This window comes from Blennius ocellaris, assembly GCF_963422515.1.
Source record: "Blennius ocellaris genome assembly, chromosome: 18".
Lineage (NCBI taxonomy): Eukaryota > Metazoa > Chordata > Actinopteri > Blenniiformes > Blenniidae > Blennius > Blennius ocellaris.
In genome coordinates this window covers 8,908,674-8,920,748 of record NC_137667.1, presented here as the reverse complement: position 1 = coordinate 8,920,748, position 12,075 = coordinate 8,908,674, and the positions used below count along the sequence as shown (strand labels likewise).

The following is a 12,075-nucleotide window of genomic DNA, read 5'->3' as shown; positions in this document are numbered from 1 at the left end:
AGTCGATAAGTAAGCAAAACACTGACATTGGTTGCTCAACCTCACTTCTCACCAATCTTTTCCTTCAGTTTGTGGGGGGAAAAAACGACAACCATTTGTTTAACAATATTCAAACTTTATTGGTTTAACATTGTGAAACTAAAGACATCAACAAAAAAAAAAAAAACAAGTTCAAAATGAAAAAGCTTGATCAGGGCGGGGACAGAAAACATTACGGGAGGCATTGTGGCACCTGCAAGTGTGTGTGTGTGTGTGTGTGTGTGTGTGTGTGTGTGTGTGTGTGTGTGTGTGTGTGTGTGTGTGTGTGTGTGTGTGTGTGTGTGTGTGTGTGTGAGAGAGAAAGTGGTGGAGAAGACAGCCTCTTAATCGGCTGGTCAAAGATGTTGTGCACCTAGTTAAAGACAGAGGGCAGAAAGCTGATCACGCGTCACTCTGAACTGAATTCAACACCGCAAGGCTGAAAAAGGAAATGTATATAGAAAGCTCTTTGTTATGCGAATATGACTTTTAAGACCGTGTGAAATGAAAAATGCACGCCCCCTGTTTAACTATGGACACATTCACCCAGATCACCTAAATTATAGTATTTCTAATGTATTCGCTGGCAATTTCTAATAGAAACAGCTTGGCAGGGTGTTTCCCTCTGAACCTTTGACAAGGTGCCAATCAAACCTGGGATACACCCGCCCCGAAGGTGGAATCTTTTTTTTAAAAACCTGGCTGGACAGACGAGCAATCATCCAATGACTATTTCAAATGCAGTGAAGTCCAGCTCACCATGTGACTGCGTGCGCTGTGGAGGAAATGTTGCAATCTGGTCGTTGCAACATTACCGACGAGTCGTCTTCATACAATAAGCTGGTGAGAAGCTGTTCAGGCCACAGCTTTCCTGAAACCCCCTCCCCATCCATGCGATTACAGCCATTTGAGCAGCATTACTATGCCACCGAGTCTCCGTCTTCGTGTGCAAATCAAAAAATAAGTAGCCTCAGAGTAGCCTGGACAGCTTGCTACCAGAAAACGCTCCACATATTTGATTAAGAAGTTAAGGCTGGGTGTGACAATAACAGACGTTTAAGCTGGACACGACACAGTAAATCACTTCACGGGGGCCTGAAAGTGCGGAGTTTGCGCTTAAAAACATGCGGCATCGCTATAATACAACTCTATGCGGTCAATAACTGAATAAGGCACTTTTCCTGAATAGGTGCAGAGACTTGAGTGAGTAAGTTGGATGAGAAGTCGCCGCGATGCGACAATGGACATTAGATATCCATTAAGACTGCTGGACGTCAACATGTGACTCTGTTTTGAAGGAATGCGAGGATAGATTTGGAGGTGACACAGCAGCGGGCCACGCAAACAGCCGGGACATGAGACTTGGAGGCATTTCTCTTGGTTTGGGCCGGGGGGTAGGGTGGGGGAGGACTCCGCATGCGGGGAGTGAATGTATGGCTGCGGCTAAGGCAAAACTCCTGCAGCCGACCCGCCACACCTGTGTCTTTGGGCTGTAGCCTAATGCCACCAGGTGACCGTAGGATTCAAAGGCGTGTTGATGGTGAGCAGCAGAGAAAACGTTATCCCAAAAAAATTATGCAAGCAAAAAAGAAAAAAAACTCAATTTCTTATCGTTTGTGGTCATAGAAAACAAGATGATTATTCCACCGATATCTAGCTATATTCAAGACTGAGTATTTAAACAAGCAGATTTTTTTTCTTCTTCTTTTTTGTAATCTTTTGGCCGAGCCATGAAAATATTTACAAACGCAAAGCCACAAGGCAAAGCTTGTCAGTACAATGCTCAATTTCCCTGCCAACAACGGAACTTTGGCGTAATGCACAGCGTTTCAAGGCATTCTTTCAGCGAGCATATGGGCTAATCACAAATGATCCAAGTGTTTTTGTTTCCTTTTCCAAGTGTCTCTAGATCCCTACGAGCAAACGCGATGGGGAAAAAAAGGGGCAAGGAATCACAACTCCGAAGCATCCAGCATGCACTAATGAGCGAGAAAAAGGCATTTAAAATGAAAACATTCCCGACAATGACGAGCCACTACCAACATGCTAAACGTTCTGCTAATGCGTCTTCATTTAGCCCCTCTGAACTTGGTAACCTCCAAGAACAAAATCCAAAAAGAAACCGAACATGGCTATGTACAGATGGAAAAAAAACAACAACAACAAAAGAACAGGACAAAAATCACAGTTAGCAGCGAGCTATTTACACAACATGAGCTTTAGCGCAGCCAGCTAAGCCTTCACTTCAATTACAACCCACTCGTTCACAGGGAAAAGTTCAACATTTTCTGGAAATCGAGCTTCATTCATCCACTTCCTTATCAAAACCCCCCCCCCCCCCCCAAAAAAAACTACTCTCTTTGCTTCATCACAATAGAAGTTTGGAAATTTCATCCCACCTGAATTCTTTGTTTTGCAACCGTCGACATCGAGGTGGGGGGAAATCTGAAGGCGCTATTTGACGCTACAAAACAGAGGGAGCCTAAACATGACGTCCTTCTACAAAAATTAAAGTGGGTTTCACTACCGACAGTGAATTAGGGCCACACGAAGCAAAAACGCACATTTTAAGAAGTCAAAAACAAGAAGAAATTAGGGGAAAACACATCTGAAGTTGGAATTTGACACAAACATGTTGACAAAAAGTTGAAGATTCTCATGGAAAAGCAAATGTTTCACCATCGACGTTTTCACCGTTTACTCTAAACGCTATAATACAACTTTAGCCTTCATAATTTGACTTCAATCTCCAAAAATAAGTGTGTATATTTTCTTCCTTTACATTGCTCAACTGGCTGCCATACTCTACGCACTGCTTCTGTACCTTGAAAGAAACATCTTGACCGATCGAGGCCCTTGAGTGACGACTATCTACTGTATTCTTCAACAACAAAACGCTCTTCAGTCCAGCTGGGATCAACGGTCCTCTCCAATCTCGGCACCGCAATAACAATTCTCTCCTACAAATATAAACTAATGACAGAACACGGGCCTCAACCGGGAGAAAGACTTGTTCTCTCTCTTTTTTCCAACCAAACTGGACATTAAAGGCACTTCACTGCTCTAACTGTCCACATAAAGAAAGGTGCATCATGCCACCAACCCCTCCACAATCGTATTCTCTATATTATACATCATCATAATTCAAAAAAGTCCTACAATCATTCATTTGGAATCCTCCATAAAGAGGGGGGCCAGCAGCCCGACTGGGGAAGGTTTGATGTCGGTGGAGATCAGAAATAACAGATTAATGGGAGCAAAATGACCCGATACATCATTTATTGCATTGAACAGCTCACTGGCAGTTCCTGTTGGACTTTTTTTTTTTCTCACATTTTATACGGGGGCAAACGATTTGTCAGGGGAATCCAACAGCAGAAAACTCTCAGCACTCGTAAATCTCAGGAGAAACACCCATCACAAACAAGAGCTTTTCTCTGACGTCAGATGATTGGGTGATGCTTTTATTCCCCCGGTGACTGAACCTCGCCCCTATGAACTTGGTGCAGCCGCGTGGAGGAGAGAAGACTCACAATTTAGGCTGAAAACAACACCGAATCAAGTCGTATATGAATCGTTGTGAACTCAAACAGCGTCTCACAATGTGACGACGCTCGACTCGGCATCAACGGCTCTTTATGCACGGCTAATTTTTTCAACTGTCACGAGGTGGATTTAATAGGACAAGGCATGAGGAGAAGGACTGTAAATAACGCGAGCCCCCTCAGTTCACTTGAAAGTGGTCTTTGCAGGATGACTAACGCCGCGACGGGGGTGGGTGTAGCGAGCGTGACGTGATCCATGAGCTCTGGGCCGAAGCGAACCGTCGCCACAGATCTGCTTGGTTGCACTAATCAGTGTGGCAGAAACTTCCATACATATGGCGTGCGTGTGCAACTTAATACGGATTAGAAGGCCACCAGTAATAGCAACAAACACCACTAGTGGCACACAAAGTTTTGAAAGAATTAAAAAAAAAAAAAAAAAAAAGGGGGGGGGGGGGACCTGCTTAAAAACACTGTTTGAGTCCACCTTGATGAACGAGTGCAGAGTGGGAGTTTTCTCTGGGAAGGTCTACTTAGTGAAAGGAGGGTGGGGGGGGGGGGGGGGGGGTCGAATGATATGGATCCTAAAGTGCAGCCACTTCAAAGAGTGTGGTAATTGCGATCCTTGGACTTGCAGAATTTGTAGAGGAAGAAGACGACAGCCTGCAGACCCAGGACCAGCACTATTCCGCCGATGAAGCTGGCGGCATCAAAGGTGGAGTTCTTGTGGGGGGCGACTGCCGTGGTGCCGGGCACATTGGCTGAGATGAAGAACAGAGAGGAGGAGAGTCAGAAACGTGCATGAATATTTCATACGACAGTTATTTAAAAATGATCTCACTCATTGAGGTACTGATAGGACATACTGACACACTCATATTCTTACGCCGAGGCTTACAACATAGTATGCACACAGTGTAATCACAGCTCTGACATGGATGCTGAAGTGCCATAAATAATAATAATAAAGTGATCTCCCTGTTAAGGAGATGGTATAAACACCCCGTCGAGAATGCATCTTGCTAGTTTTGGTGGAAGCTGAACAGAAGGGACGTTCACACTGAAGGCAAGTTTCTCTTCTTATACTTGCAAATGCACAAACCACCAAACTTACTTGTGACGTGAGCTCCGGTGGTGTTGGAAGCGGTGGTGGTGGTGTTCAAAGTGGGACTTGCAGTGGTGGGAATGTCAGTCCCATTGCCTACAACAGAACACGTTTGTCAGCTCGTTTACAACATTATCCTCACGTTTTTAACAAACTTCTGTATTGTGAAACCACAGTTACAGAAGTAAAGAAACGTTTTGTAATGTTCTTCATGTTAGTCTAAGGCAGAAAACACTGCAGCTTAATTTTGAACAAGAAGAAAAAAACAAAAGGTTGATACCCAAAACCTCTTTTTGAATGTCTGACGAGCCCTTGCTACATTGTGAAATAATGTAATTCTATCAATCCCCAACGGTCTTAGTACTTTTATGCTTTCGTTTTCCATTTTCAGTGTAACAGGGGAAATGGGTCAAGCCTCAACGTGGGCCATTTCAAAGACCAGATTTTCCATTTTTCTCACAAAAATACTTCAATATGACCGCAACACTGCACAATGAAGGTGAATTTGTTGACTTTGACTCAAACCCAACTCTGACTAACAGAGTTGTTGCAAGCCACAAGAATACATACTATTCAGAGCTGCTTTTAGTAAATTCTTACAGGTGTGGACAAGTAGCAAAGAGGCAGAATACAAGGACTTTAAAAAAAAAAAACCTAAACTAAACATTGTGCAGCATTGTTTGCTTTGAGCCTATATTTAATGCATAAGAAAGAAATTCTAGAGAGCTTATTACAGTCTATATATTAAAGGAAGTTTGGCCCAACTCAATACAACTTTAAAAAAAATCCCATAACGACTTGCTTGAAAGTTAAGACAGACCACAGGGGGAACATGCTCGGGCCTGTTAGAAGGCGTTACCTGCGGTGGTGCTGCTGTTAAAGGCGGCAGTGGTGACAACAGTGGTATTGGGGGCTGCAGTGGAAGGAGGGGGGGCGACCGTACCAGAAGCGGTTGAGCTCAAGACTGTCGGATCAACTGGACAGGGAGCCAACACCGGGAAACAGGTATACAGGTGGAAAGCAAGAGAAAGCACCCAAACAACACAGTTTAGCCCAGAAATTACATTAATGACCCTCATCATGGACGCATGTTAGATTAAAACAATCATCTCTTGGCAACACCACAAGGAGGGGGGGAGGGGGGGGGATGGAAGAAAGGCCCAATGCACACAAACCAACAATTAATGAGCATGAAGGCCCTGTCCACACGAACCGAAACAATCTCACACGTGTAGTACATATGCCAAGCCTTTAGAGGCGCTGTGACACAACGAAAACGCAGAAAACGACACGGGAGAACATAGAGCTATAGAAGGTGATTCCTGCTCACAGACTTCTATATAACTCAGAGTTATATCGGTCCGTGCTCCTCCTGGTATGGGAGAAATCCAACAGATCACCTTATTAAACCGGCCAATGTCAGTGGCTTCTGCAGCTCCACTGGGCACATGTCGGGTGATGACATCATCATTTTATGTAGCTGTGCATCTTGACCATCCACATCCCGCAGCCAGGTGGACATCTTAGAATTTGTCCATTGTGGGACTCGTGTTTTTTTTTTTTATAACGATTTTCAGGCTCTTAAAATGCTGCACCTTGTGGACAATAGGCCAAAATCGACGCGTTCACGTGAAAGTCGTGTGGACAGGCTCTAACTGACACCTTAGTAAGGGATTAGCAAAACCCAAACAGAATCCACAGACAACGTTACAACATGTTATTGTCAAAGGATCATTTCTGCTTCGATGTGCCGGTGAACGTACCTGAGCAGGTGGCGTTGGTGCAGGTTGCATTACCGGCTATAAGGGTCATGTTGTGACAGCTGGCGGCCGCTGAAAGACAAAAGTATTGTGGATTTTCGCTGATTAGATTAAAACAAGTAGTTCATGGTAGATTTCAAAAGGACTGTTTTAGTTTTAAGTTGAAGAGACAGACAAAGGTAGGCAGCTCACATTAATCTACCACACAATAAAAACTACCAACATCAACAACAAACCAGATTTGGATATTTTATGTGTTATTAGAAAACTTGATGTTGTAACCCGTTTGACATCAAATCCATGCAGGCAAGTAGTGAACCGTCTTCTGACAAGTTGTTGTAAAGTAAAAATGATATTGTAATCTGGGATCGACAGGTTTTCATCCCTTTCTGTGGAGATGAAAGGCCAAAGAAAAATGACATTCGGTCCATCAGGTTCCATTTCCTGCAAATGTGTCTTTATAGTCTGCGGGAGCAAACTGCAGTACTCTACAAACCACCACATCACAACACAATGAAGAGGGCAAAAAAAAAATTGAGCTCAAATGTTTGCACTATGTTTTTATACAGCAGAAATTCCTCTGTCGGCAGTGCGTCACTATATCTTACATCAAAGACTCGTGCATAATGCATCAAGTTAGAAAAAGCCTTTTCATGTTTCAGTTCGTTCAGGCTGAGCACCTTCAAACGACTTCTATCCGTGGCAAAGTGTTAGATTTTCTAAATGGATCTTCTGTTTTTAATGTAGAATCATAACTGGTGAGTGTTGCATGGAGTGGGGGGGGGGGGGGGCAATATTTGCCTCAGAAATAAAAAGAGCGTGAAATTAAGACAATGGTATGAACTATAATGCATCTAAATAACTTGGATTAATCACAATAATTGAAATCATTTCCATGTACCAAGTCTTAGAGGCTGGAAACGTTTAGCTTTTCTAATCATGTCGCCGCTTTTTATGTCACTGTATAATCCCATTACTTATTAACCATGACAGCGGGGAACTTTGACCGACACCAAGCCTCTTCTGAGCCAAATACTTTCAACAAATTGATCTGAGTCATAGACAACGATACGTCTTGGAATTACTTATTTACCATCCAAACACGTTTTACTCTTACAAACAAGTAGAGCAAGGGAAATTTCCACATCTCTGTTTATTAACGAGCGCTTCTTTCGCGGTGTGGAAGAGTCATGACCTCGTAACCATCGATATCTCCCACTCGGTTAGAAATTGTAACCGTCGCTGCTGTTGTTCAAGTTAAAGTCTCATCTGGCACTATTTAACACAATGACGACTTTTCTTCCTGGTCTTCGTCGAGAAACAAACTATCTGCAATGCTTGAATGTAAAACCATTTAGAAAAGATATCCAGGCCAGAATTGCTGGTTCATGCTCCTCTTTTGGTTATATGATTATAGATGGGTTTCAATCTGTGTAATTTTCTAAAACAAAGAACTTTAAGAATCCCTAAAAAGCAGAAATACCTGATTTACTGTCCTTTAATTAGTCTAAGCATATGGAAGAGAAAAAAAAAAGCTCATCAGCAAAGAATACTATTGGATTCAGTCTTGTGGTTCCAGTGAGCTGAATGCAGTCATGAGAATACACACAAACCGCCAAAGATGGAAAAGACATTTTCTATCAAGCTTTTGAAAAGCAGTGAAATCCAATGAGGGGAAATGACGCCAACGAGCCTTTCGCCGTCTTTTCTCATCAAAACTGCTCTTGAATTAGTTTCCGTGTGTGTGTGTGTGTGGGGGACATAATGAAGACCTGTGCCCAGCGTGGTGCACCTGCTGCGGCGCTGGAAAACACTCCTGTACCCTTCTCCTCTTGTTGGGCGATAATCCAGAGCAGCCAAACCCTAATGACTCCTACCAGATGGCGGCGGCCCATAAATTACAGATAAAGCAGCCTAAACACAGAAAGATAATCGGCGATTGTTGTGGCCTTCTTATCACCGCTACGTCAGAAATAACAGAGTTATATTTTCCACTGGACACCGAGTTGCATTTTGTGGTCCTTGGATGAACCTGCTTTTACCATCATGTCACTTTGTTGTTTCCCATAGATCACTCTTGTATATGTTGGCTTTAGAATTAGATGTAAATTGTCTATTGCCTGTCCTTTTAAAAACGAAACAAAAGAAACAAAACCCAAGAAAAACTTTTTTTTTTTTTTTTTTTTAGACCCGTCCCTTTAAGTGTGATTTCAGTTGGGTTCACAGAGTCATTTTGAAAGTATCACAACCTTTATTTTCCACTCCGTTTGTGTGACTTGACAGTGTGCTCTATGTACGTTAAGCCACAAGGAAGGAAGGTATTTTTTTCTTTTTTAAATCTAACAGGTCAGGGGGAAGTTATCTCACAGGCAGCTGTGAAAGGTGGGACTTGCTCTCACTCTTTTCCAAGATGGTGACATTATTATCACCACGCAGGCACATCCAGGCTGTGGCGGGAGGTGTCGGAGCCTCCCGGGCCTCCAGCTCGCACAGAAAACCGCGTCGCAGTCGCAAGTACTGGTGGAGCTTTGTTTTCCCAAGTCTACATTCTGTACACGTGTAAGATCCTGAGGCACTTAAAACAGCTGGCGGTTAGGAAACGCGCTTCTGACGCCAAATAGGTGTTTACACAAAATCCCTAAACCAAAGATAAATCTGTGGATGACAATGTTGGGACTGTGGGATCTTTGCAGCACTGTGGTTACACCCACATTTCGTTGTTTTTTTTTCACTTGTTTCAAGAAGGCGAGGCTGTGGAAGCTGCAGGCTCACTATGGGCGTGTTTGTGAGGTAAACGGTGAGTATTGTACACCTGCGCGTTTCTTACAACCTCGTGGCGGCTGTTTGTTTTGGTGTGTGTCGTTGGAAATGGAAAGCTTCCTCAACAAAGTGATTTCACCTTAAGGGAAAATAGTTTTAAAGAAAATACAAATCCAACTACATTGTCTCAAACTTAAAATGACTATGGAGTTGCTGCAAGAATATACCCTAAAATAACTTCATGGTTGAAGGGTTTTTTTGGTTTTTTTTGTGTGTGTTGGCAGGTGGCGAGTGTTTATTTCCACCAGTGCATAAAATGCAACATAGACCCAGTCACGCTCATCCACTGGAAATGACACAAAAATGTTCCTTTTTCAGTTTCATGGTCAAAATCATCCTCAAAATAAACCAGCGAGTGGTTTAGAGCTTTCGGGGCTTAGATAGGAAGAGGGTGTGGGATCAAATCTCAAAGTGCAGCTTCTCTGGGAGAGAATCAGAATCAGGGCACCTCATTGGTGAAGTCGTCAAACAGGTTCACTCCCTTGAGCTTCGAAAACACCTGCGCCGGCCTTATTGAAATGGAAATGCCGCAGGAAGCTGCGCTTCGCCGGGACTCACTTATTCAACCAACTTGTGACACAGGTAGCTTCCAATATTTGGGCCTGAAGGCAAAACGCAGCGAAAAGCATGGGTTATGACAATGAAGCATGGGAGGTAAATCATTTACCCGATCTGAGCCAGTTTCCTGTCACTTGTTCGGTTACGCTCTCCTTCCTCTAATTTTCCTGTGGGAGGATATTGCTGGCTTCCTGCCCCACGATTCTTCACTTCCTCTCTTGCTCATCTTCATTACAATCATTCAAGACCTGCAGGTCTTTTACAAGAAACACCCTCAAGGGGAATAGGGTCCATTTGACTCAAGATCTTCAATTGTGGGGTTTTTTTGGTTGTTTTTTTTAAATCATCACCACACAGCCTAATTTGCATTTGTCATGCGTCGTTGATACAATATCAAGATATATTATCATACTAGCTGATCTCTGCTCACACTGAAAACTTGTGACCGTATTCCACAAGATGGATAACATCTCAAACATGCCACACCTTTGCTGAGCTACATAACACGGTTGACACAGTTAACTAAGGATGCTTATCAGTAACGCAGCTACGAGAACTCCCTCTGCCTGAACGTTCCAAACCTGAAAGCAACAACTAGCAGTCTCCCAAATTAGATTCCAAACAAAAAACACCACCACAGCACATTTCCAGAGCACGCTGCTACAGTGCGGACGTTAAGATTTCTCATATTTATAGCAGTCATGTTTACACCGACATCGGCATTAACATAATGAAATTACAGTGGCGAGACGTCGGGGAGCAAAACCACATTCGGAAATAAAACAAAACTATCAAGTCATAAAGAGAGTGTTCAAGGCAGACCATTGAAGAAAATAGCTTATACAATAGCCTTGCAAGACTGCGCCCAACCTTGATGCGGTCTCGCCTCACCGCGGCCCAGTGTTGCCATAGGATTAACAATAAAATGTTGGAATGACATGATGTGTTCAGTCAGCTGCCCTTGCCATACATTCCCTCCATACCCAGAGTCACACGTCCCATCCGATCAGCTGTGGGCACAATGTAGACACACATAAAAAAAACGCCACATATCTGTGACCAATACTCACAGTCGCCTGTGCAATTCACCCACTGGCAGCCGGCAGTGGTTCCACATGCTGTACAGGCCAGGGAGGGACAGTCATCTGGAAGAAAATCCAAGTATTATGTTATAGTGGGTGAAACCCAAAAGGATACATTAGTCTAACCTCCCAATGTAAGAGACATTTAGGATCTTCGACTTTCAGGAACAACATATTTCATTAAGGTTCTCTACTGTTTTTTTTTTTTACTTTTAATAACCCTGACTCAGCAGTCGCCAGAGTCCGGGTAATTTGACCCCAGCCTCATTGTCTTGTCGAACTTCATGGTTTGTCCAAACCACATGTTCACAGCGGCCGGAAGTGACAGTTTTCTCACCCGACTAGGTCATGTAAACATGTCTGAAATAGAACCTTCTGGTTCTATTTCAGACATGTAAAAAAAGCATAACAGAGGACTATAAAAAAAAAGCATAACAGAGGACTTCATGATGTTTTAAATCAAGGGAACGAATCTAAAACTGTGGCACAGTACACATGTTAAGGCTCTTACTTGCATAACAAGCTTTTCTGGTTACTGACACCTGATCGGCTGGATGGGACATTTAAGGTTACACCAGTCCTTATAAAAGAATCCCTTCACACAAATCACGTTAAAAAAAAAAAGAAAGAAAAAAAAAGAAAATGTCACGTTACACAACACAAATGTGATTTCGGGTCACACGTATTGGCTAAAACGCGTTTGCCAGATCAACTTGAGCCCCAGCGTGGATATATATACAACTTGGCAAAAACGGAGGCTGGAATGGTAAGTGACAACTAGTGAAGTGAGAGAGGAGACCTCTCAGAGCGGGAAAACACGGTTAAAAGTCATTATTACCTGAAGCTGTGGCCAATAGCGAAAGAAAAAAAAAAACTTACCTGAGAGTGTCGCGGCTGCTGCGCCAATCAGAGCCAGAGACACCGCGAAAAACACCACCTTTACATCCATGACTGCGGCCAACTGTCTGCTCAGTCGGTACCGGGAGGGAGGACGGACGGTGTACGTCGAGAAACGTCGAGAAAGTGAGACTTGAGGAGGTTTCGCTCGGGCTCGTCTTTAGCGTGTGTGTGTATGTGTGTGGCTGCGGCTGTTCACTGCTGCTGCTGCTGCGAGCTCCACTTCCTACTTCACAGGTCACGTGGCAGTTCTTCACGGGAGGAGGGGGAGACACGTCAACATACGCACG

At 43.5% G+C, this 12,075-nt stretch overlaps 1 protein-coding gene across 3 annotated transcripts; it reads right to left on the bottom strand.

Annotated features, from left to right (window-relative positions):
* Nucleotides 1–109: 109 nt before the first annotated feature.
* Nucleotides 110–11,984, bottom strand: cd164 (CD164 molecule, sialomucin). 3 transcript variants are annotated; one of them, XM_080513745.1, is made up of 6 exons: nt 11,768–11,984; nt 10,877–10,951; nt 6,432–6,500; nt 5,528–5,644; nt 4,678–4,764; nt 110–4,324 (listed from the first exon to the last, which is right to left on the bottom strand). In XM_080513745.1, the coding sequence occupies exons 1-6, from the start codon at nt 11,835–11,837 to the stop codon at nt 4,164–4,166; spliced, it is 579 nt and encodes a 192-aa protein (XP_080369871.1). In that variant the 5' UTR covers nt 11,838–11,984; the 3' UTR covers nt 110–4,163. The 3 variants fall into 3 exon arrangements, with proteins under 3 accessions (XP_080369871.1, XP_080369872.1, XP_080369873.1); XM_080513746.1 differs by having other exon boundaries at nt 5,528–5,581; XM_080513747.1 differs by lacking the exon at nt 5,528–5,644.
* Between the last annotated feature and the right edge of the window lie 91 nt (nt 11,985–12,075).

Coding starts and splice junctions, on each gene's coding strand:
- cd164 (XM_080513745.1), bottom strand. CDS start 11,837: ATGGATGTAAAGGTGGTGTTTTTCGCGGTGTCTCTGGCTCTGATTGGC. Junction 5,645..6,431: donor CACCAACGCCACCTGCTCAG/GTACGTTCACCG, acceptor CTCCCTGTCCAG/TTGATCCGACAGTCTTGAGC. Junction 4,325..4,677: donor CACCGGAGCTCACGTCACAA/GTAAGTTTGGTG, acceptor TCTTCATCTCAG/CCAATGTGCCCGGCACCACG.